This window comes from Coptis chinensis, chromosome 9, assembly GCF_015680905.1.
Source record: "Coptis chinensis isolate HL-2020 chromosome 9, ASM1568090v1, whole genome shotgun sequence".
Classification (NCBI taxonomy): Eukaryota; Viridiplantae; Streptophyta; class Magnoliopsida; order Ranunculales; family Ranunculaceae; genus Coptis; species Coptis chinensis.
In genome coordinates, this window is record NC_141464.1 from 7,297,264 (window position 1) to 7,324,336 (window position 27,073).

General features: G+C 37.9%; 1 protein-coding gene across 1 annotated transcript; it reads left to right on the top strand.

Moving 5' to 3' along the window:
- Positions 1-1,833: 1,833 nt before the first annotated feature.
- Positions 1,834-25,467, top strand: LOC147474624 (F-box protein At3g07870-like). The gene is made up of 5 exons (XM_086584879.1): positions 1,834-1,977; positions 3,018-3,683; positions 9,202-9,710; positions 24,986-25,035; positions 25,159-25,467. Exons 2-4 carry the CDS (start codon positions 3,354-3,356, stop codon positions 24,993-24,995), a joined length of 849 nt encoding a protein of 282 aa, XP_086441005.1. The 5' UTR covers positions 1,834-1,977; positions 3,018-3,353; the 3' UTR covers positions 24,996-25,035; positions 25,159-25,467.
- The last annotated feature ends 1,606 nt before the right edge of the window (positions 25,468-27,073 follow it).

Genomic DNA, 27,073 nt, shown 5'->3' on the forward strand with positions numbered 1-27,073 from the left:
CCGATTTTCTGAATTTTTTTAGTTTGAGAGTCACTACAAAACTTTTTATAATTAATGCATTAATTAGTAGAACCTTGTCACAGACTCACAGCTTCAATAAATATGTTTTGAGTCAGTGTGTAAGGGAATGATGATTAAGAACGAAGAGAAATTTGTTGTTCTGTACGTATTTCAGATTTTAAACTAATGAATAGGGGGTACCAACTGAATTACCTCAAAAAATTCAAAGTTTCAGGGCTGAAATACGTTATGCTGAATTAATTGATAAGTAGTCTACAAGTGAACCATCGATTTCAGGGCTGAACCCAACTATTTTACACACTCGTACAAGCGAAAACAAAGACTTTAATTTGTTCCTTCAAAATTGAATATTACTCTTTTAATTTCATCACAGATACACAATGCTGACAACATCAGAGACTCAGAAGTCAGCTCCAACCATTTTTCAATTATCCTATCCAATATCATATGCAAATTATGCATGTTCTCTTGACATATTCGAATTTAAAATATCTTATGCAGGTTCTCTTGACCTTTGATCGAATAAAGAAAATGTGATTAACCCCTAAAGGTTGAAAATTAGGTGTATGGCTTGTTCCTATGTTCGTGTGTGTATATATATTAATATATATATATGTTACTGACCATGGTATCTCGCGTGACGAACATCACTAGACACCAATGCACGCTTCTGCCATCAACATCCATAACTCACCAGACCAAGCGACCAAATAAATGAGCCAAAGCCAAAACAATGCAATGGAATTTCCGTTGTTCATGTCTGAAGTAACTTTATTCATGTCTAAAGCAATTTTAAACATATTGTATTACCAGGCTTTATCTTGAGCGGACATGTTATATATCTTGAGAAACTTATATAGTGTCATATATAAGTTGTCCACGAACAAGTTAATAAGCATAAATTGAAAAATTGTTCAAGACTCTATATAAGTTGTTCAATACATTATATAAGCTGCCCCACCAACACATCCGTTTAAGAAAAAACATGTATTACAATATATTTACATGAATCCCGTTAGAACTATTGTGCAGTGTTCAAAGTGATGTATAAAGCTAACAAACCTTGTTCTTAGTCCAAATTCACAAATTTCTATGGCACCAAATGACAAACAAAATCATAATTATGCTTGACTTTTGTTAACCCCTTGTGGCTACACCGACCTTGTAAGGCTTAAAAGGAACTTGACTCGAAGAATCAATAATTCTGAATGAAAGGTTATCGCGATTTACAAATGGATCCCATCCAGATTTGGACGTAAGTTTAGAGTGGGATGTTGTTAGATCATTGTTTCCAGTTGTGTCCATGCAACAATGACCTTTGCTTCCGAAAGGAGACTATCCAGAAATTTAATTATATAATCCAAAATCGGGTCCTTGCAATTAATTATTTTTTCTTCGATAATCCCATCATCTATATATTAAGCTTCAAAGTAAACAGGGTTACAATCCAAAAAAGATGGAGGAGGTTCTACGCCAGAAATTATTTTTTTATTTTTTATTTTTTGCAAAAAAAATTCCAGCCTAAAGAAATTAGCTGCAAAATGAGATATGATGACATGACATAGTACCCTGTCACATTCGTAATATTGTTGTCATATAAATGTGGAAATCCATCTTTTCTGGTAGAAAATTCGGTGGTGGTGTTTTGCACATGAGCCCTGGATTATCGGATCCAATCGGCCTTTCGGGCTTAGCCCAGCCCATTAGTTCTGAAATATGACTACCAGATGCCGATATATAGAGCCACACCGATATTTTATTTCGACAACAATTGAGACATCGACTCTAGGGTTTCCATACCACAACAAAAATGTACTCCTTTTAAAAGTTGAAGTTGGTCCCACCATATGGAAAGCAAGAAATAGAAATAGAGGAAGAGGAAAAAACTCTATTTGTCTAACAAAATGACTCCTAAAAAAAGGGACTTGATGCAACCACTCTCAAGTCTCAACTAGGGTGATAAAAGGGCTACAAAGCTAGCCCTGCCCCCATCAAAAGCCCCTCGTGATTGAGGGTCGGTCACCCTCTATTTGATATTGAGGGTAGGGTCGAAGTAGGGTCAAGCATGAAAACTCAAGCCCCTTTAGCCCTCGGCCTCATTTTTTGAGGGCCAAATGAGGGGCGGGGCGGGCCTAGGCCTAATTATACTTCTAGTTTTTTTTTTTTTTTTTTTTTTTTTTTTTTTTTTTTTTTTTTTTGTAATTGATTTAATGATATGTATATAAGTATGCAAAAACTAATTCTTATATCTTTAGAAAAAAAATATATAGAGATGGTGGAAGAGATGATATTCTTAAAATATCTACATTTTTAATACTTAACTATGTTGTTAGGTTGGATTTGTTTTATGTATGACTTATATACATATCATTAAATCAATTACAAAAGTGCATATATTATATTATGTTATAATTTATCCCCTATTGAAAACTAATTTAATTTTTTTTTATACAATTTAGATAATTATAGTATAATACATAAATATAATGTAAAATAACAAGAAAATATGGTTTTCTTTTAGGGTTTACACAAATATATAGTATAATACATAAATTATCACCTCTATTTTGGGTTTTACACAAAATAATCATAATTCACTTTTCTTTTATATTTGAACTTTTACTCAAATTACAAAATACCTCATATGATATGTGGTAAACTACTTTATTATTAAACATCATTCAGAAAGTGAAAATATTTAGTTCAAATAGGAATAATTGTGGTACCTTACATATATATAATGTAAAAAAAATATATATATCTTATCGAAAAAAAAAAAAATCTCGAGGGGCCAAGTGAGGGGCTTGAAAGGGCCAAATCTTGGCCTATATCTTCGTAACCTAGACCCTAAGCCGCCTAACAAGCATGAGGAGGGTGAGGCCCCCCTCAAATTTGTGAGAGCCAACTTTTGAGGGTTTTGACGCGCATTTTTGAGGGCCGGGTCGGGCCGGGTTGAGGGCCTGAGGGCCAAATTATCACCCCTAGTCTCAACTGAGCAAACAGACATAAATGCCCCTGAAGATGATGACGCAAATGAGTGGAGTCTTCTCCAAGTTACCCAGTGGTATATTTCTCGACTACCACTCAAATCACTTTGTCATTTTAAATACATTTGTAAAACTTGGTTTCATTTCATTTGTCGTAATCCTCGTTTTGCCCAAGAAGTCCTAAACAACTGTCCTTGCATTGTTGTTGCTACTAGAAACAGAGAGTTCTACTTATTAGATAACCAAGTTTTTAATCATGGTGCACCAAGTAGAGCTAGTGCTTAAGTTTAAGTGTTTCGACGATGTTTTTTTAGTAGTGGGGTTTTTAAAAGAGTGTATGAAGTGATGGGTTGTGTTAATGGATTAATATGTTTTTACTCTGATTATTCGGGTCATCCTGCATTGTATGACTCATCTGTGCCTTATTATATTTGTAATCCGGTTACGAGAGAGTACATTACGTTGCCTAAGTCTCCAAAGTTTGAAGTTGCTCCTGCTGTAATGGGGTTTGGGTTTGATCCGGTTAGTAATGAGTATAAGGTTGTTAGGGTTTTACAGGGTGATTCTTCCAGGATTTTGAGTTTGAAAGCTGAGGCTGAGATCTACACTTTGGGTTCCAAGAAGTGGAGAGGAATAGACAATGTTCCGTATATTACTAATACACCACCGAAGAATGTGTTGGAATCTCTAAGTGTATTTCGAAATACTTGTGAGTGTGTGCAAAGTGGAGGAGATGAACCATATGTGTTCTCTCCACTTTAGTGCATAGTAGATAGTCCCACATTGGTTATCCACCACATCGGGTTGGGTTCGGGCTTGGGCTTGGGCTACTTGTTGTGGGTAGTGGTTTTGACTAATGGACTAAACTTGTTTTTTTTTTTTTTGGCGCAAAGAAGTTTAGGTGTTCTATTAGGAGTTGGTCTCTCTTCCTCCTAACCTCTATAAATAGGACTGTGGAGTCCATAGAGAGAGAAGACTTGATCGGAAACTCAACTCAGGAGAAACAGAAAACAAAACCCGGTCCTTTTCTTCTTCTTCTTCTTCTTCCGTCGGCCAGGAGAGAGTTATATTATTGTTTACAGAGGGTAGTCCGTTTCTAGTGCAAAGTCAGTAAATTGGTTGTTAACCATTGAATCTGTGAGGGAAGACGCCACCGCTGTGTTGCCTTCTCGCACCATTGGAAGGGGCTTAAATCTTTCCTTAAGGATGACCTAATCCAGCCTTGGTTATTCCAGGTTACATCGGCCCTTGTTTCTTTATTCTCTTCATTTCTACGTTTCTACTTTAGTTCTTTGTGTTCATACAACTATTCTAACAATCTTAAGGAAAGAGTTTTGTAGTAGAACAAAGGAGAGTGCTTTAATACGACAATCAAAAGACCCTATATGGTTGTAGACTTTTCTCCTATGTTTGTGGGAGTCAAATATGAGATTTCTATCAAGAAACACGTCAAAGTTCGTCTTTTTGACAGCTGCGTCACTCGTTACGGAAACTGCTATAACTTTCAGCTCAGAGCTCGGTTTTGCAATCCGCTTCTTGTGTTGGATAGCTGATTCAAAGAGCTTTCCAGTGGTATAAGGCTTGATACCCAATTCGTCCTGAGCTGGTTCAGAGTTACAGTTCTTTTGAACTGTTTTTCTGGAAGGAAGAAAATATGGTAATCCGGTTTTTCAATCGGTTAGGTATCGTATTCTTTCACTATTTGCAATTCTTTTGGTTTGATTATATAGTGATATTCTTGCCTTGAGTTGCATGCTAGTTTTCTTAGGAGGGAGATCCCTAAGCTTAAACTTCTTTAATAACCTAGTCAACAAATTATACGTGTTTATCACTGAGGAATTAATTGGGTTGACTAGAAGTAGTTTGATATTAATTTTCTTTGTACATATGTAGATGTATGTAGATGGTCTAAGAGAGACCTTAAGATAGTTAATATCAACCACACTCAAATCTTGGATAGTAATTATAATGTATTCAATGCATAATTGCTTACCTTTATTGAGTGTGAGCGTGTTGTTAGGCGATGGTTATAATTGATGCTTGTTGTGAAAATACATGTTAGATGAAGTAACTTGTAGCTTATATCTAATATAGCATATGTTAAAGTTGTGTAGCATGCTAATTTTGGATATTAATCATCGTGGGTTTGCTTTGAACTTGATGATAGTTTATTAGTAATTTTTTCTAGTTGAAGACATTAATGGGTTGAGCCATTAGATGTTGTGGTAGTACTTGAGGTCTTGTTAATAGGGTATCCTATCTTGCTTGAGCTCATGTAAAAAAGAGGAGGTGAAGTCCTCGGTTGTTTTGCATATTCGGTGGCTAGATTTGCTTAAAAATATCGTATACTTTTGTTGTGAGGGGTATAGTTAAAGTTTACTTTTCCTGAACCTATGATATGATATTTACCATGTTTGGCATGAATGCATTATTTAACATTGATATGAAGTTTAACCATGTCATATATTATTAAGTAATGAGTATCGTTGTCTACGAGAGGAAACAATATGGGAAACAATTATATCCTCCTAAACCTAATTTAGTCAAGGAGATGTAAGGTTATGGATTGTCTTCTTAGACAATATCCTCCAGTGACTATTTTAGACAAAGAGATGTAACGCTTGTGGATTGTCTTATTAGGCATTATCCTCCTATGACTATGGATAAATAGCTAAGGTGATGTACAAGTCGTGGATTGTCTCTATGATAGTTGGAATGTTGAATGATGAAAAGAAGGATGATAATGATATTATCCTGCAAAACCCTTTTCATCCGATTCTTCTATTCTTTAAGATTCATTAGAATCTTTTGTAGATTTCCTTTCATATAGATAACATGAACATAATATGACTATGTTTATATGATCGAGAATCATAGACTTGAGTAAAATATATTCTTGTCATAAGAGTGCATTTTATTGTTGTTGTTTTTTTAGTGTTTGTAGCGGTATAATGTGTTTTGCATGAAAGTTTGATTAGGTTGAGTAACTATTGAGCTGTGGGGGTGGTGACCCATATGCATAACATCGCTTTTTACCATAGTTCATCTCACAAGATAATTGGAAAGACAACGAACTACAAAGTATGGAAAGGTCTTGGGCCCCATCCAAAAATGCTTCAAAATGTGGGGGTGTCTTGCCAAGGCTATTGTGAATGAATCTAAAAGAAGTCTTTTGAGACCTAGAATTATCTAGTAGATATTCATTGGTGAAACTCATAATAGTGATGTTTGTTTTCAGTTGTCATGAGTGATAACAATTTTGTAGATACCACACTATTATTGAATGTCTTATATGCTAAATTTATTTGAGGTTGTGCTTTTCGAGAAATTGGCATAATGAACTACATAAGATAATCCCATTATTTCTGCGACAAGAAATTTGGAAGACTATCAATGAGTATTTCCACCATTCACGGTGATGATGTTTATATGTTTTCGAGGAAGATTCATTAACCTATAAGGAAGTTGTTCCAATCTATGAGAAGTGTCCTTTTGAAGGATACAACTCCTCTAAACTGGACTCTTGATTTATTGGGGGATCTATAGGTTGAATTGGATCTTCAAAAGAAAACTAAAACGCGTGATAGTGGTATTGCAAAATACAATGCTAATAATAATAGCCAAGAGGGTTTCAATCGAGAGACAAGATTTATACTATTTTGAAACCTTGCTCATATAACTAGAATTTCTTCTACGTAATTCTAAAGACTCTAGTTGAGTAGTTGTGCGGAACTACAATACCAAGTAGTACCGGTGTGATGAGTCAAGGTATACAATTTAGTTAAATCTTTGTATGAGTTGATTCAAGCCTATAAATGGCATGAGCAATTCAACAACATATTAGTGTCATATGGATGTCAAAGCACCGTTGTTGATAAAAATGTGTACTTTCTTTAGAGCAAAGCAAGACACATGTGTTAATCTCTCTTTGTTTAGATGATTTAATATCATGAGTGCTAGCATTGAGAATGTGTATGAGGCGAGAGAAATTCTATTTGAAACACATCATAAACCGCCATTGAAAATGATAGTTTATTATGTTGTTAAACTCATTTCAGAATCGCTATATTGGGTTGTCAAGATGTCGACGTTTGAATATGGTTGAAGCGCCACAACGCACCTTAAACCGCACCGCCGGATGGTATAGGGAATTTCGCACTCTGAGAATTGAATGACCGGTGAATATAGGAATTAAAACTCATGTTGGTCTCATTATATTGTTATAGCACTTAGTAGAAATATTTTTCATTGAAAAGTATGGATATTATGATAGTAAGCATGTGTTAACACCTTTTTGTGGCAAATATCCATCTTATGAAAAATAATCTCATTGTGTTTTCTCATACTAAATAAGTCAATATCATTGGTAGCCAATTGTACTTGATGGATAATGTATGTGAGACATGACATTGCCTACATTAATGGCATAATCGAAATGATAACCCATTGTGTCCTTATAAGGAACTTTGATGTATATTGTCGATTATCCAAGTACTATAGCGAGCCATTGATTATGGTCGATATTTAGTAGATTTCCATCATTGTTAGAAGGGTAATATGTTATAAACTGGATCCAAGAATGTTTATGTGTTTACCTTTGGTGGAAATTGAGTGTCTTGGATATCATCCAAGCTAATCGCCTTTAGAAAAGGCATGTGATGATCTTGAGTGGGTTAGCAACCTCTTGGCAAATCTTCCCATTGGCTCTAAAATGACCTCGATGTGTATATGCTTTCAGAACCTGCCTCATTGCAATAGCTAAGACATGTTAACTTATGCGCAATGGGAAAAGAATACATGTAAGTTGAGATATAACTTAATCAAGCGGTTGCTAGAGATTATGTTAGGTTGGACTTAGTTTGGCCACATGTCTAACCGCACCACTTCTTTGGAGGCAAGTGGTTATCGTCGAGGGATGGGACTTTTGCCTTAGATGAGGGCTTACACCGACAAGAACCCCACCTATGTGATTGGAGATCCCATGAAGTAGGTTCAAAGGGGAAAAACAAGTCACCTCGCCGCTTCTGGTATGCTATTGTCTTTCTTTGAGACGCCCCACCCTATGACTAGATAGCATTATTGTATACTTTGTATAACTTGAATAGCAATGAGAAAAGGATGAGTTATTTTACTCTTAATGGAATCCATAGTCCATTATTTTTATGAGATAGTGTATTTTAGCCGCTATGTACACTTGATGGATATCCACCTACGTGAATGTAGAACTGGGTCGGTTCTTATGAGTATTCGTGCAAATACTCTGTAGAGCATTCACATAACACAGTGTATGAAGGGCCAAAAAAGCAACAACCATGAGAAACGGCATATAATGAAAGAGCAATGTGGGTGCATGTCCTCTATTTTACTACAAGGAATGTTGGTTCAAAGATTTTTAATCCACCACTTTCAATGCATTATAAGACATGTTACCCTATGACTGGTTCAAGCCCGAAAAGCACCAATATCTTATGCATTGTTTTTTCGATTCTTTTCCGGCATTTCGTTAACCCTTTCTTTTGTAATATCCTATTCCAAAATAGTGGGGACTATTAGTATTTTGAAATAGTGGGGGATTGTTGGAATCTCTAAGTGTATTTGAAATACTTGTGTGTGTGCAAAGTGGAGGAGATGAACCATATGTTCTCTTCCACTTTAGTGCATAGTAGATAGTCCCACATTGGTTATCCACCACATCGGGTTGGGTTAGGGCTTGGGCTTGGGCTACTTGTTGTGGGTAGTGGTTTGACCAATGGACTAAACTTGTTTTGCCTTTTTTTCGAAAGCAAAGAAGTTTGGTGTTCTATTAGGAGTTGGTCTCTCTTCCTCCTAACCTCTATAAATAGGACTGTGAGTCCATAGAGAGAAGACTTGATCGTAAACTCAACTCGAGAGAAACGTAAAACAAAACCAGTCCTTTTCTTCTTCTCTTCTTCTGTCGGCCGCAGAGAGAGTTATATCATTGCTCTAGAGGGTAGTCCGCTCTAGTGCAAAGTCAGTCTTTGTTAACCATTGAATCCTCGTGAGGAAGACGCATCATATTTGTCTTTTTCTGCACCATTGGAAGGGGGCGAAATCTTTCCTTGGGAGGACCTAATCCGCTTGGTTTGGTTATTTACTCTTGTCCTTGTTTCTTTATTGCTACTGTTCCTTCTGTTCTACTTTAGTTGCTGTGTTCATACAACTATTCTAACAGAATGTGCTTGTGAATGGGTGTCTTCATTGGGTGTCATTTGAGAATGTTGAAAATTTGCACTCACTGTATATTGTCTGTTTCAATGTGGGTAAGGAGGAATTTGGTGCAATGAAACCACCCCCTTACACTGACGGTGATACAGAACACAAAAACATGTTTAAAAATTTGGGTGTGGTAGGTGGCTGTCTTTGCTTTATTGATGGAAATTTTAGTGATTATAACGAGTTATGGGTGATGACCGATTATGGAGTACAAGGGTCGTGGGTTAAGCAATGCGTGTTGAAAAAGGCATTATATGGATGGCTTTTGCATGGGGATTATGAATTTATTAAACTAAGGAGTGGTGAACTATTGCTGCTACGTGGTCAGAAGGAAATTGGTTATTATAACCCCACTGAAGACACTTTTAGGCCTATCACGATTGACGGGATACCTCGTGTAGAATTTCGAGTAATAGTTCAAATGGGAAGCCTCTTTTCACCGAAGAATGTTCATAAGCTAAGAAAGAGGTAAAGCAATCTAACCCTAAGAGATTTTCTATATACTGATATCTGCACACGCTATCATATATTCCGCTTCCGTTATTTGAGAATGAAAACTCAGACAGTTAGGATCATACATTCTGCCATACTATGTTTTTTATCTGAAAATACAATCTTTAGTATTTACTGCATTGTTGTTTCATATGTATTTTCCAAAAGCAGCTAGTCATTGTGTCTAAATCCTGCAGTCATAAAACTTTTCTGTATATTTTGGTTGATAACTTAATATGTTTGTCTACTCATTTGCTTATGATGATTGTCAAACCGTTATGTCTACGGTGGTGAATCAGAAAATCAGTTGATTCGTATGTTTCCGTGGGTTCAAATCTCGATTGGATGGTGATTTTAAATTAAAAATTGTCTCTGCATATTTTTGAGAATTACTTGCTGACATCTCCATTGGCAAGCCGTGGTTGTAGGTATCAATGAGAAGACAGAGCTCTCATTTATTTTTAGAAAAGGCTTGGGTGTTGATTTTGATTGGACTATGGGTTTGGTCATTTTGGATGTTCTTATGTGTCTGAGTTTCAACACAAAGAAGAGGAGAGGGGTTGGAGAGTCCTTCATAGTAGTAGAGGGAAGTTGGATCTGGACATTAATTATTCCCTTAATTCGTTTAGAGACCCACTAAAAGAGATGATTTGCATCCTAACAAGTGCATGTTCCTATTTGATTTGTTTTTCTTCATTCCTTCCCTTCTCGTTATATGTTTCACTTTCAATATTTTTTAGTAATTTCTTCAGAAGCAACTAGGAGTTAGGGAAACCCCACCTGTGTTAATAATGGATTTCTTATGTGCATTGCTCCATTTGCATCATCTTCAAGTAGTTTGGTTAGGTTGACATCCATCGGAGGTGCATAGTGCATTACAAAGTCATCTGCAAGCTTACAACAATTAGATAGGTAATCTGCTGTATTGTTACCCTCTGTAAAAATGTGTAAATACCACTCTCTCAAAATCTGGTTGCTAATGTTTGGATCGATGCAGCCAGGTTAGTATAGTAGCAGGGTTCTCCTTAATCTCTTGGACTGATCTCACTGCTCTGAGTGAAACAGATCGACTTTTAAGGTTCTAGTTGTCTCCTGTCAAAAGGGCTGATTGAAGTCCACTGGCAATTGCAATGAGTATCTGTACAAGTACAGATATGTTTCCTTAACATCCCTGCATATGGTGGCTTCACTGTACCTTTGTGATCCCTTATAGGTCCCCCATACCAATTATCATTATCTGCAACAGATCCATCTGTGCTGATAGTCACTTCATCATCTTCTGGTTTATACCATGTACCGCGACTTGATAAGCTTTTGGCCTTTCGCGAATATCGAACATCAATACCCAATTTGTGCAGTAGATTTCTTTTTCTCCCTGATTCAGGCACATCCGTGAGTATAGACTGTATGTAGATTTCATCTCTCGTCACCTTAAATAAACTTCCTGATAGTTCTTGGTTCTGTTTTTCTGTTCCTCTCATCCCAAATAGCATAGATACTGGCACAAACAAATGCTTTCATTACTTCAGACTCCACTGTTGCTTCCCTGCATAATCTCGTAATGTTTTACCGTTCTGCTGTAGAATCTACTACTTGAGAGCTCATTCCGATTGGAGCTTTAACACTAGGCTATATCTGCCTTGAGAAAGGACAGTCAAAGTAAATGAGTTTCGAGAGTTTTCTGGCTGAATATTAATATTCAGTTATTCACATAAAGCCAATCTATATTATACCTTGTGCAGAAAAAGAAACGAAAGGAAAACCTAGTGCATTTAGCAATTTCTCACCACTCTTGGCCGTCCATTTATATTTCCTACTACTTGTATGTGAGAGTGTTTGTATCACTTTTTCACTCATTGCAACGTACTTGGTACTTATAATAATTTTTCAGATATAGCAATGTACTTTTCATGGTCAAAAAGTGCTTAGTTGCATATACTTTCACAAATGTTTTCCAGTTATAGCATTCCCTCAGTATGCCGTCGAATCTCCATTAAAACTTGATAATGTGAATTCTTTCTTCCTGATTAATCCCATTTTCCATCCCAAGTTATGCTACATCAGCTATGCACATGAGAGGCATGTGAAGATCTCATCTCCTCCCCAAATTGATTTGAATTATTCTTCTTCTTCCCCAACCCAACCGAGTTGAAAACCTAAACTGAAGACATGACGCAAAGGATTTTAGTCTGGTTGGGTGGGAAAAGAACAAGACTCTGGGTTCAAATAAATTTGAGGAGATGAAGTGGCCTACATTTGGGAGAAGAACAAGACTCTGGGTTTAAACTATGGACATTGAAAAAAAAACACATCATCAGTTTTTAACTGAGATTTGATGGAATATTGGCGTAATGCTAAAGCTGAACAAAGTATAAAAGTATAAGCACTTTTTTACTAGAAAAAAGTACATTACCTATTTTGGTGTTGAACTCTTATATGATATTAACTATTGGCATCTAAAATGTTTGAATTTTGTATTAGAAGCTATGATGCACGGATACTACACTTTTTCTATTGCATCGGTGTCCACCGGGTACGATACTGGTACCAGCACAAAGGTCCAGCTAAAAACATGGTTAATGAGGAATGGTTTGAGAAACAATACGCTGATCCGTCTCGACCTGAGCTGATCAACGTGGAATCTAACTTCAGAATTGAATGGAATAACCTTCAAATTATAAAAAAGGATACCCCTGTAAGACTTGGAATCAAAAGGGACCCAGTCTTTGATAAGAACAATGCTTGGGTAGATACACAACCTAAGAATGTAATAGACTTCGGTGGTCAAGAAAGCTCTATTCTGAAAATTATTCATAATGAACATATCCTTCTTCAGGAGAAAGTTAATGCACTGACTAATGAGAGGCTTAAGTCTGAGAAACTGCAAAAACAGATGAAAAAAAAAAGCAAAACCTGAAGAGAGAAAATCGAAAAAGAAAGCGAAACCTGAAGAGGAAACTATGAAGCGGTCTGATAAGCAAGATAAAACAACATTACAAAAAGAAATAACTGAATCTAAAACAGAGAAACCTACAAAACAGAAGAAAAGAAGAAATACGAATAATAATAATGGGAATTCATATATGGAAAAGAGAAAGAAAGAATACGAAATAAGTATTGATTGTATGAAGTCAGAACTGCGTGAAGAGATTCAATTGGTAAAGAAAGAGAATCAATCCGTAAAGAAAGATATGCATCCTCAGCAAACTCTGCCTCAAGATACTAATCCTAAGAATAAAGAAACTAACAAATTACAGATACCATTAATCCCACCTCAAGAAACTACGGGACAACCTATGCATGGATTAGAGCAAGCTAACCCTATTACTGAAGACCGAACTACAATACCTAACCCGGGATTAGAGAAACCAGTAATGCCTCCTATTACTGAAGACAGAACAGAAATACCTATGCATGGATTAGAGCAAGCTAACCCTATTACTGAAGACATAACAGAAATACCTAAGCAAGCTAACCGGGATTAGAGAAACCTGTGCCTCAAGAAACAAATCCTATGACTAAAGATACAACCGGGAAACCTAAGCAAGGATTAGAGAAAACTGAAGATACAACAAGATTAGAAAATACTAAGAACAAAAAGAACATCAACATAGAAGAAACAACGGGAAACCTACTCTATACAATCATAAAAACAAAAGCTGTGAATAACAATTCAAAAAGAAAGAATAAGAATAAGAAGAAGAAGAGCAGAAACAACAAGAAAAATAAGAAAAGTAAAGATCCTCTGGAAATAGAATGAACAAGGATCAGAAATGGCAAAGATCCTCCAGTGTTTATCTGTAAATAGTATATCCTTGCGCTTATAGGTCATTTAGTTCAACTCGAGTTTCTGCGCGTTGGATAGGTGGTAGGCTGGGAAACTGGCACTACAAAGTCGAGGTCTCTAGGTCGAAGGATATCATGGCGGGTATTCAAGGTTTGCAAAAAGCAGCCGCTCTAATAGGAAGAAGTACCATCTGAAAACCCATGCTTAGGGGCTTGACTTCAGTCATTAAAGAAATAGTGTTTCTAGTGGCACCAGCCTTAACTTAAATAAAAAGGGTTGAGGAAACCCTGATACCGACACCGACTCAACTGGATTCCATCTTTCTCGCTATGATCCGATTGTCTAACATTCTTGTATCTAAATATAGAAATAATAAGAAGTGATGCTTGCTGGCTAACGCGCTACTTCTTTATTTAAGTGTGAACTTGACTCTGCCCCGTTTGCAGCTTGCGGACCATTAAATAGCGCCGTTTAGTGGCCTTAGTCGGGAAAGTGCTTCTTCTTCGAAAGAAGAGTCAGGGACGAGCCCTTTTTTTGTATGTAGTTTTCGCTGTCACTTAGTTTTCGGGATTGGATAAATGATTGTGGTCTCATAGATCTTTGGTGCACTGGTTCTCAGTTTACATGGTGGAATTGTCGGCAAGGGGGCTAAGCGAGTTAGCTTGAACTTCCTCTTCCGGTTATGTTATGAGAGGACTGTCTCGTTCCTTTTGGAGTGGGAAAATCGATGAAATGACCAAGTTGTGAGATCGAGAACTACTTTAAAGGAATTAATGGAGGGGTCACCAGAAGTTCATCTTTGACGTCCTAATCATAAATTATGGTACACTGGAATTGCTAGAAAACAAGTAGAGCCAAGGTAGCTTCCTCTCGCTTCGGAAAGCAAGAAGTAGTGGGGTCAAGGGCGATCCTTTCTGCCTTCTCACCCTAGTTCTTCAGGCTGGATCCTCTTTGTGAACACCAACTCAAGCGAAGCCTTCAACTTGTCACTCGAGTTTCGTTTGGCCGTTAGCAGATCTGCTGGGCCATCCCGTGAGCAACAAGCAGCGAGGTAGTCTGGAGCTGAGCCTGTGCAAAACGAACCAGACGCGGGCTCTCATCTTGGCCGTTGTTTTCACTTTCGCATCACTTTGTGGTGTGATATTGTGCAGACAAGGTGCACCCGGGAAAGAAGTATCTCTATCTGCAAAGGACACTGGAAACGGGTCGAAAGGAGACGGGCTCCGGTAAATCAAAGAGTGGCTCCCTCTCAAAAGAAGAAAAAAGAAAGTGAGAGGGCGGTAAGGTGGGAGCGAGTGAAGCATATTATTATTCTAATGTGTGAGACTTCGATATCTTCTAATTGCACACCGATCCTCCCCTGAAAAAAGCTTAGCGAAATGGTCTGCCTCACTTCACGTGCAGGAATGGATCTTAGCCAGACGGTGACCGTCAGTGGAGTTCCCTTTCTTTGCTTTCAGAATCTGTTTCTACGAGTGGAGTTTACCATGGCGGTGTCCAAATGGGAAGAGAGGGAACTAAACACTTGAGAGAAGTAGGTATGCCTTTGATCCAAGCTACAGTAAAGCCACTGAGAAAAAATCTCAATTGGTTCGAACGTTGCGTAGGTCCAGTTTTTACCTACAGCCTCTCAGCTCAAACTCCCTTTGACTGGTGGCCGCTTAGGCATGAGTTTAGAGGGCTCTGGCAAGAGACGAATCTTTGCGATTGGTAACTATGTTAAACAACGGTTACTTCATCCGTACCATGTGTGGTTTATGTCTTTGTGAAAGACTATTCCTAATGATGGCACATTTGATCAATCGCGTCCACTTGAGTGAGTGGATTAAAGGTGCCCAAAAGTGTTCGCGATGTAGAACATGAGTTCGTTTCTTTTCTAGGTTCGATGGTCAAAGCCCACGGGTTGCTTTTAGGCGGCTTTTTCCTTTCTCTTAGTTGGTTGTTGACATGTCGTGGTTCCTATTGGTTTATAGTTTTTAGGATTAGTATAAATAATGAGTTTGTAATTAGGGTTCTTTAGAGTTGTGTTATTGAGAATATTTCGGAGAGAAATAAAGATTTGTTTTAGTTTTAGTTGTTTTGTTTAATTCAAGAGTAGATTTGATAAATTGAAGCTTCCATTAGTTTAGTCTACATCATTTGGTATCGAGCGCGAATCGTTCCCCGAGTAAAATCCAATTTTCTTTTTTTCTTATTCGTTTTAATTTTTTTTGTGTTCTTGTTTATCGACACTATTCACGAAGTCTTCGTTCATCGGAAATACTATTCCCGGTACTGTTCATCGTGGTACTGTTCACCCGATTAAATTTCAATCTTTTGCTTCTTTTTCTCATCGAGATTCAATTTTTCTTCTTTCAAAGTCAAAAAACCGATTATCTTTACTTCTAAAGATTAAAGTTTCAATCTTTACAGAGCTATGTCGATAGATCTGACTGGCATGACAGAATCTGAGTTAAATTAGTTTGATGAAGACGACTGGGATGTAGGATGAGATACTAGTGTTTCAATTGACTGGGATGCGCCTAATCCTAATCGTGGTGAGCCTTTGTGGGATGCACCACGGGTTGATAACACAACACCAACTACACCTATGCAAGAACAATCATCTGTTAGGAGGCCCAACTAGAAACACGCACAATCCCCAATAATGTCAGCAACACACTTCTCCTTAGTTGCAACACCAGCAATGATCATTGGGAAGGGTGATGAGACATGGAAGCGCCATTCTATTTTTAGAACTAGATGCATCAGTAAAGGTAAGTTGTGTACTGTTGTTATTGATGGTGGTTTTACTGATAATCTAGTTTCCCAAGAGATGGTCGATAAACTAGGACTACAGACCACTAAACATTCTAAACCATTTTCTATCCAATGGTTTAAAAAGGGAGATCTAGTGGCAGTCAATCATCAATGTTTAGTTCCACTGACTATAGGACCTTACGAAGATACAGTAATGTGCACTGTTGTTCCAATGGACGTTTTTAATCTTCTACTAGGGCGTCCTTGGCAGTTTGATCACAGGAGTATTCATGATGGCGTCAAGAACACTCACTTATTCTTGCATAAGGGCAGGAAATTAATCTTGGAACCGCTCAAACCACCAGATATAGAAACCACTATGTGTACGACATTCTTGGCTGAAGCACGGAATCTGGTATGTTTTTCTCTCTTACATCACATGAGAAAAATAAGTATGATAAAAAACCAGAAATCGAGACAGCAAGCCTTGTTAAAGCCGCACCAAGCCCTACAGTGGACAGCCATGATGCATCCATTTTTATACCCGTTATGGCTTATTCTACTTCTTCTTCTACTGAGGATTTATTTGTTGGTGAGGTGCCGACTAGCAAAGTCGGTAAAACCTTTGGGTGATGATACCAAAGGTTTGGGGCTCGAATCTCGCCAAAGATCAAAGAGTTTTGATCTCATTTAAAAGCGAAAGCTTACCAAAAAAAAAAAAAAAAAATATGGAGTTAAACTGTGTTGATTGGGATTCCCCTCTTATTTTTGATGTTTGTCCAGAGGAGGAACATGATAGTTTTTTAGATACTCCACCAATATTTTATGAATACGGAGCAGATGAATCTGAATTTTGTGTCACTACTCCCTCTTTGTCTGGGAATCTTTTCATTGAGTATGCCGATCCGGTTTGGGAGGATTTTGATATTAATTATTCAAAGCTCTTTAGATCTGTGCATCTAAAGTTACAATTGGAGGTATGCGCATTTTCTGTTTTGGGATGTGGTAGTATTATCATAGAGTAGAGAAATCATGTTGGTGGTTTTACATCTTTCTTCTTGCATCGCTTTGCATATGGTGATTTTGCAAACTGGCATACATTATGGTGTATTCTTATTCTTGTGAGTAATTATCTGGGCAAAATTCAAGGTCGAATTCGTTTGAACAGCAGGAGAGTGATGGGTATCAGCTACAACGAATTTCATCAGTCCTTTGCGTATACAAACTCGAGATAAGTTCTTTTCAAACTGGGGAGAATGATGTAGAACATGAGTTCGTTTCTTTCTAGGTTCGGTGGTCAAATCCCACGGGTTGCTTTAGGCGGCCTTTTTCCTTTCTCTTAGTTGATTGTTGACACATGTTGTGTTCCTATTGGTTTATAGTTTTTAGGATTAGTATAAATAATGGGCTTGTAATTAGGGTTCTTTAGAGTTGTGTTATTGAGAATATTTCAGAGAGAAATAAAGATTTGTTTTAGTTTTAGTTGTTTTGTTTAATTCAATAGTAGATTTGATAAACTGAAGCTTCCGCTAGTTTAATCTACATCAGCTACAATTTTGACCTTAAGTCGGCTACTAATCGCTGGCCTTTATTCTATCTATTTAGTATAGTGGAGGTTGGGTCATAATCTGGCAGGGTCTATTGTTAACACAACACTAGGACATAATGTATTTGATGTACCAAATTGTAGGAAACATCGAAACGTATGTGGCTGTTCAACCTTTATTACTCTTCTTGGCCACTCTTTGCTTTATCACACCATTTCTTGGTGTGGTATTGTGCAGAACTAGTATACCCAGGTCGGGAATTTAGGCGTTATGCCGTGTTAGGTGACGATGTCGTCATCGCTGACCCGCTTGTGGCTAAGCGCAATGAGGAAGCCTTAGGTGAATTTCAGGTAGAAATCTCTCGACAAAAGTCATTGATTTCTAGCACTGGTTCATTTGAGTTTGCTAAACGGTTCTTTGTTAAGAATGGGAGTGTGGACTTGAGTCCTATTTCTATTCGGACTTTGATGTCATTTATGTCTCCATTTGGATTAATGGGGATATCCTACCCGTCGCTTATAAAAAATCTTTTGAGAATATGTGGAATGGGATATAAGGTGATTGCTCTCTTAAATCATAATGCGTCGCCTAAACGGGTTTCGTCAGATAAGGGCAATGTGGGGATTACCCGAGGACTGTCCAGTCTTTCTTTTGAAATTTGGTTAGGGCACTCTCTCTCCTTATCTGAAGGGAGTTCTAGTGGCATTCTTGCTATCTGAGCTTAAAGAGTTCAAACGCGGCCTATGCCCAGCATAACTCCCGCATCGCTATAGCAAGGTTGGTTCGCTAAGTTGAAGTTGATCACTGGTTCCACACCGTGGCTGCTGTTCAATCTCTTCCGAACGCTTGATATGATGGTTCTGTCCTTTCACTTTCGAAGATTGACTGTGCTTATATGGTGACAATGAGAGGCTACTGATTCAGTAATTCAAGAAAAGCCTCACCCGCGACTCTGTCTTGGTTTGCGCTGTTAGACCCTCACAAAATCCGCACCTGGTCGGATTTGGCCAATGCTTTCCTTGCGCAATATAAGTTCAACACTGAAATGGCATCAGATCGTTGCAAACTTCAGCGAATGCAAAAAAGGAAGAATTTCTAATTAAGAGCCTATGCCCAGCGATGTAAAGAATTGGCGGCACAGGTGAAACCCACACAGTAGAGTAAAATACTATTAACCTCCATCATTAGAACCTTAATAACCTTAATAAACCTATCATTCTACCCACACAGTAGAGTAAAATACTATGAAATTCCATCATTCGAACCTCATAAATAACCTAAATAACATTAACATTCTACCCACTCTTTAGAGTAAAAAAGCCTCTCTCAATTAAGGTAACGAGCGGTAGAGTAAAATCCTTTAAAAAAGCATTTAAAAGCTCTTTCCTTTCCTTTCCTTTCTTGAATCCCTAAATCGCTCCCAGGAAATTATGACATCCCATAGCCGGTAACTAAACCGCGTCTGAGGGTCTCTTTTAAAGAGGTTACTCTACTAAAGGAAGGTCTACACAGCAAGGATGAGAATCCGAACTGAGACTGAGAGTAAAAACAAATGATTTCCTCATTCAAACACTAGATGTTTAGCCTGTTACAACAGGTTGTTGTATAGTTAAGACTACTGAGTCCTAGGGTAAGGCAACGGGAGGGGCTACAAGCTTGAGAAATTAGATCGTATCGCATAAAACATTTCGTTTTTGGACCATAAGTAGCAGATTACAAATAGAACTCAACCCACACTTTAGAGTCACTTTCTCCTTTAACACAGGTCTTCTGCTAGCACCTTTGATAGTAGCTCTTTTGAGACAATCCTGCAACTATGGCCATTTATCCAAAGTAGAAATGAATTTAGTGAAAAAAAGATGCTACACACGAAGTAAGGGCTGCTGCTAAACCGATGCAACTACTTCTTCAGTGGAATCTTAGCTTTCCTGAATGAAAGCAGTTGTCAGCTAAGCCACTTCGTTAGCTCCTTCCTTCAAGAAAGAATCTACAAGCAAGCTCTCTTGTGAATGGAAAACGAACTTCTAGTCTTTCGTAGGTTCGTGAAGTCAATCTTTCCAGAGTGAGGGTACTCAAGCAAGGGCCGCTAATTCAGAATGAAAGATGCTCAAGCGCTATAAAGAAAACCACCAATTACCTGCTTTTAGATAATATTCCATTCCAGAACTAACAACACTGGTACAATGGAGGAGGTACCCTTCAAAAAGGGACCGAGCGGGGGAGTCGATTAGTCAATCTATTCTAGCTTAATGAGGGAACAGACTCCAAGTATACCTCCCATAGCCCCAAAAAAGGCGAAGGGAGGTATACATTGAGAGGCAGTGACTGAAAGAAACAGTGAGTGTTAACTTAAAAAAGTATGCATTAGTGCTTTAAGATTCTCTTACAGTTTGTTTTTAAGTTTCCTAATTCCAGACTTGTAATTGAGAGTTTCTGATTCTCTAGTTGCAAAGACCATTCGATGTTGCCGCTGTCTTCACTTCTGCTGCCGTAGCCTCTACCTTTGCTTCCAGTGCTTATGCCTTTGTTTCTGTCTTCGCTCTTGCCTATGCCAGGATGAGTAAACCAAAGAAAATAGAAATAACAACCTACCCACTCAAAAGAGTCAAATAGAATTTCTCCTTTGCTTTGGAAAATAGAAATTCACTCGGAATCAAACTATGTAAATATTTTCTCTGATTTAGAAAATTCTAAATAAAGAGGATTAGGGAATGGTGTTGACCCTAATAGGTGCATTCCTCCCCAGAAATTTGAACCTCAAAGCCGGTTGTTTCTAGAAACCAATATAATCAATCAATCATTCCTTGTTTTAGAAAGAGGGATATTTCTTTATCCAGGGTAAGGCAACGGGAGGATGTTGAATCTTTAGTCTTATATTGATTCTAAAAAAAAGCCTAAACATAACAGGTAACGCCGTAAGTAACAATAAATAAAAGCAAGCGGGCGGTGTTCGATCCATAAAAGGCCAACCTGATGCCTGGGGCTTAGGACAAAGCGCGTCCGGAGTCTCTTGAAAAATGACCCCAACCCCAACCGTCGCCATAGCATTTTTCAATGCAATATCTTATAATGTGATTTGTACAGGTATTTATGGAATAGGTGTCTCTAATTTAGGATCGAACGTAATTGAAACTAGGAGTATCAATTTGAGTAGGTTGCTTGTATTAGGTGTTCTAGTAGTATTTCTGAAAATGAGAGTTCTGAACGTAAAGATTTTATTTCTTCAAGTCTCAAACCTACTGATACTTCTAATGAACCAATTATGAATTTCAATAATCAACAAATTCTTGATCGATTTTGGAATAACGTAATTCTAAAAATTGAAGAAAAAAAGAAAGTTTCTGAAAAAAAAAGAAAAAAGAATCTCTTTAAGTTTTCTTATGCCAAGACCCCCTTCTTCAGGGGGTTCGCATGTTTTCTGCCATCATACAGTGACTGCCTTTCTTTCAGTTGGATTGCCACTCCAAATTAAGTTTATGATGATTTCCTCACACACTTTAATCACGGACTGTGGCCAAAATGGCCATGTTATGCACAGGAATCCTGTTGAGGACATGTCTTGCTAGTACAACCCTCCCTTGAAAACATAACATTTGGCCTGCCCATCCAGTTGCTTTATTCCTTATCTTGTCCACTAGAGGTTCCAGAGCTGCTTTAGTTACTCTCCCCATGAATATAGGAACCAAAAAAGTTTTTTCTGTATATTTTGGTTGATAAGTCTACTCATTTGCTTATGATGATTGTCAAACCGTGATGTCTATGGTGGTGAATCAGAAAATCAATTGAGTCGTATGTTTCCGTGGGTTCAAATCTCAATTGGATGGTGATTTTAAATTAAGAATTGTCTCCGTATATTTTTGAGAATTACTTGCTTACATCTCCATTGGCAAGCCGTGGTTGTAGGTATCAATGAGAAGACAGAGCTCTCATTTATTTGTAGAAAAGGCTTGGGTGTTGATTTTGATTGGACTATGGGGCTTGGTCATTTTGGATGTTCTTATGTGTCTGAGTTTCAACACAAAGAAGAGGAGAGGGGTTGGAGAGTCCTTCATAGTAGTAAAGGGAAGTTGGATTTGGACATTAATTATTCCCTTAATTCGTTTAGAGACCCACTAAAAGAGATGATTTGCATCATAGCAAGTGCATGTACCTATTTGATTTGTTTTTCTTCATTCCTTCCCTTCTCGTTATATGTTTCACTTTCAATATTTTTTAGTAATTTCTTCAGAAGCAACTAGGAGTTAGGGAAACCCCACCTGTGTTAATAATGGATTTCTTATGTGCATTGCTCCATTTGCATCATCTTCAAGTAGTTTGGTTAGGTTGACATCCATTGGAGGGTACATAGTGCATTACAAAGTCATCTGCAAGCTTACAACAATTAGATAGGTAATCTGCTGTATTGTTACCCTCTGTAAAAATGTGTTAATACCACTCTCTCAAAATCTGGTTGCTAATGTTTGGATCAATGCAGCCAGGTTAGCTTAGTAGCAGGGGTTCTTCTTAGTCCCTTGGACTGATCTCACTGCTCTGAGTGAAACAGATCAATTTTTAAGGTTCTAGTTGTCTCCTGTCAAAAGGGCTGATTGAAGTCCACTGGCAATTGCAATGAGTATCTGTACAAGTACAGATGTTTCCTTAACATCCCTGCATATGGTGGCTTTACTGTACCTTTGTGATCCCTTATAGGTCCCCCCCATACCAATTATGCGTATCTGCAACGGATCCATCTGTATATCGACTTCATCACTGATAGTCACTTCATCATCTTCTGGTTTATACCATGTACACGACTTGATAAGCTTTTCACGTTTTGCGTATATCGAACATCAATATTCAATTTGTCCAGTAGATTTCTTTTTCTCCCTGATTCAGGCACATCATTGGAGTGTAGACTGTACGTAGATTTCATCTCTCATCACCTTAAATAAACTTCCTGATAGTTCTTGGTTCTGTTTTTGTTCCTCTCAGCCCAAATAGCATAGATACTGGCAAAAAAAATGCTTTCATTACTTCAGACTCCACTGTTGCTTCCCTGCATAATCTCGTAATGTTTTACCGTTCTGCTGTAGAATCTAATACTTGAGAGCTCATTCGATTGGAGCTTTAACACGAGGCTATATCTACCTTGAGAAAGGACAGTCAAAGTAAACTAGTTTCGAGGGTTTTCTGGCTGAATATTAATATTCAGTTATTCACATAAAGCCAATCTATATTATACCTTGTGGAGAAAAAGAAACGGAAGGAAAACCTAGTGCATTTAGCAATTTCTCACCACTCTTGGCCGTCCATTTATATTTCCTACTACTTGTATGTGAGAGTGTTTGTATCACTTTTTCACTTATTGCAACATACTTGTAATAATTTTTTAGATATAGCAGCAATGTACTTTTCATGGTCCTTTTCATGGTCAAAAAGTGCTTAGCTGCATATACTTTCAAATGTTTTCCAGTTATAGCATTCCCTCAGTGTGCCGTCGAATCTCCATTAAAACTTGATAATGTGAATTCTTTCTTCCTGATTAATCCCAGTTTCCATCCCAAGTTATGCTACATCAGCTATGCACATGAGAGGCATGTGAAGATCTCATCTCCTCCCCAAATTGATTTGAATTATTCTTCTTCTTTCCCAACCCAATCGAGTCGAAAACCTAAACTGAAGACATGACGCAAAAGATTTTAGTCTGGTTGGGTGGGAGAAGAACAAGACTCTGGGTTCAAATAAATTTGAGGAGATGAAGTGGCCTACATTTGGGAGAAGAACAAGACTCTGGGTTTAAACTATGGACATTGAAAAAAAAACACATCATCAGTTTTTAACTGAGATTTGATGGAATATTGGCGTAATCCTAAAGCTGAACAAAGTATAAAAGTATAAGCATTTTTTAACTAGAAAAAAGTACATTACCTATTTTGGCGTTTAACTCTTATATGATATTAACTATTGACATCTAAAATGTTTGAATTTTGTATTAGAAGCTATGATGCATGGATACTACACTTTTTCTATTGCACCGGTGTCCACCGGGTACGATACTGGTACTGGTGCAGGATACACTTTGGATACTGCTGAAACGTCTCGTTACATATCCGGAGTGCAGGGGGAGAGGAGGGGGAAGAACACACAAACAGAGATGGAACATAAGAAATAGAGAAAGATGAAGAGGAACTCAGACCTACTTTGTTGCTAATCAATAGTCACACCACTACCTTATGTTTGAAATCATATTAAAATGCTATTTTTTCTACGAATTTTTTGTTTATATTCCCGTGTCCGTATCCCTATCCCTATCCCTATCCCTATCCGTACCCGTATCCTAGATTTTAAAAATGCGTATCGTACCCCGAGCCTGTGTCGCCGTATCTGTATCGGTACCTGTATCCGTGCATCATTGATTAGAAGTTTAGAACAACTTGTGCTTTTAGACTGATTGAGGAGGTCAGATGAGGTTCTCTATATGCCAACCAATCTTTGGGTGTATGTCTGTAGTCTGTTAATTTAGTAGTCCCCAAAACCTGTTTTGTGGTTGCTGTAAGTTGCATACATTTGTAATTACCATACCACTCTCCATTGTCTTCTCTCTTTACAGTTTACACAATATGATGGTGGTATATTAATTTTTTTTCCATTGATTTAACCACTCGCACTTCTGCTTCTGTTTGGCCTTCATCCTCTATGCTCTCTGCATAGTATTATGTTGTTACCTATGAAATGAATGTCTTTGCCTTGATTCTGACTGCTTTCTTGCATAGTCAATGGAAGCATGACACCAACATAAGCTCGTCTCTTTTATTCTCTGTAAATAGTTGATGTCGATCTCTATACCGTTTTTTAAATGCAATTTTTCTAAAAACTGCTAAATATCAGATGGTTCAGTTATTTGTAGAGCTCACGTTGTACTGCTATTAACCATGAAATGTGTGGGTCTATATAGTTCAATCTCATCTCTCTCAGTTAACGACTTCTCAGTATATTTAGCTGTGTGACTTGAAATTGGAAGACCTCATTTTTAGATGGGAGTCTGTGGTTGAGGGGTAGCATTTATATGTAATTCTAGTAGTGTGAATCTCTCACACTACATCTTCATTATTATTAATATAAAATATTGTTTTGCTGATAAAAAAAAATAAAAAATAAAAAATAGCTGTGTGACTTGTGCATCTTTTATTCATGTTCAGGAAAGATTAACTGGTGGTGGCGTGGATAGATTGGGTCTTTTGCTAATCAGGTGAGCTTCCAAAATATTTTCTTTCACCTGATGATATTAATTTGCTTTTGTTTCATCTATATGATTGCTTTCCCCCTTCTTTGTTTCTTTATATTTATCATATGTGCTCTATATCATGTGAAGGTTGAAGAGTTTTTCCATTGGAGTTGGAATGCGCCAGAGTTGTAGCATGAAATCCAATGCGCTCCTTTGTTCGTTGACGTCACTGTAGAAGAATAGCCTCTTTTGTTGGGTTCCTTTGTCTATTTTGTAGTCGAGGACTTCCTTCCACAAAATCTCTACAAACTCTGAAACTGTTTGCATTTACTCGATTGACTTGTGTATTAAGTATGCTGTTTATTAGACAAATTAAGTGAATCGGGTTATCTGAGGCACCAGTCTTGATATGTACGACTTATTGAATCTCAGTGCATTTTGAAATTCTTTTGCGCCTGCAGTTCTGTTAGATGAGAACTTGCAGCACTGCCAAATCTCTTCTCACAAGGCATTCTTAAGTGCCTAGCTCAACTGTTCCAGAACTAGAAGATACCAGGAGTATTGTAGACGGAGTTTTATTTATTACCCCCCTTCTTGGTGAAGTATCCACTCATTTTGAAAGTGAAAACTGTAAGGCGGTGATTACCTTTTGTCCTATTTTATTGCCATGTATACAGTCGGATTGGATTATAGCATAAACCCAGAAGGTTTCCCCATATCCAAGCAAATGTACGAGGAGGGTCACATGTAAATATGCCTCTAGCATAATTTTTGATAAAGATAGTTATTAGAAAATTATAACATTCTAACGCCAACGCTAGCAAAAATATGGATGTATACTTTCAATAAAACGGGTTTTTGACTTGTGTGACTAAACGGTCTGTTCATAAAAGGCCTCCGACCATGTTGAGCAGTCAATTGAGCCCAATAGTCCATGTCATTGGTTGGGCTTAGCCCACCAATTGTTCCCAATTTGTGTACGTGTTTACTGACCAGTTAGCGATGGAACCGCTACTCGTCTCAACTCAACAATACACAGATGATGATGATGAGGTCATGATGACGCAAATGAGTGGAGTCTTCTCCAAGTTACCCAGTGGTATATTTCTCGACACTCTTTCTAGACTTCCACTCAAATCACTTTGTCATTTTAAATACATTTGTAAAACTTGGTTTCATTTCATTTGTCGTAATCCTCATTTTGCCCAAATGCAATATGCCCGAGAAGTTCTAAACAACTGTCCTTGCGTTGTTGTGACTACTAGAAACAAAGAGTTCTACTTGTTAGATAACCAAGTCTTTAATACTACTAATCAAGAAAACTCAATAGAAACACCTACAGGCTACAGCTTATAACTTATAAGCATGAGTTTAAGCGGTTTGATCTAGTGTTTAAAATGGCACTGTATGCAGTGATGGGTTGTGTAAGAACCACAACACTAAAACAGTTGTATTTGGAAAGAAACTCAGATTACAACCCTAACTCCCTTCTCTCTCATTCTCTCTCTCTTTTCTTTTTCTTTTTTCACCTTCTTACTTTGCGGCCTTCCCTTTTTCTCTCCTCATGCTCTTCTTTTTATACCCCTTCCCTTCGGTTCTGGATCGTCTATCTGTCCACTCATCTAGTGGCTCTCCTCTTGGTCGTACCTAGGCCACGTCCGCAATCTAGGGTTTCACGGCTATGTTCTCCTGCTCCCTAGGGTAGCTTACTAAGCTGCCTTCCCCTCCTTGTCCCGCTGACTTGGTCTCCTTGCCTCTATTGGGACGCCCCAATCCAGATCGTCCATCTCCCCCTCCATCCCTCGGTTCATCTTATAGCTGCACCAATGCCACGTCCACGATCTAGGGTTTCGCAGACCTAATCCTATACCCCCAGCCTTCCCTATTACACTGCATCCCCTTTCGTCCTTGACCAAGTCCATTATTATATAATGGGCCACTACAAATGCCCATTCTCGACTTCGCAACCATATAATTGGCCCGGGGTCGAGAACTTCCACCGCTTCATCTCCTTTCTAGCTAATATTCGTCTGCATTGGGACGCGTGTGATGTGAAAGGTAC

What these genes read in the sequence shown, in the direction of transcription:
- LOC147474624 (XM_086584879.1), top strand. Translation starts at nt 3,354, where the DNA reads ATGGGTTGTGTTAATGGATTAATATGTTTTTACTCTGATTATTCGGGT. An exon ending in CTAATACACCACCGAAGAAT is followed by an intron (nt 3,684 to 9,201) that starts GTGTTGGAATCT and finishes CTATTCTAACAG; the next exon opens with AATGTGCTTGTGAATGGGTG.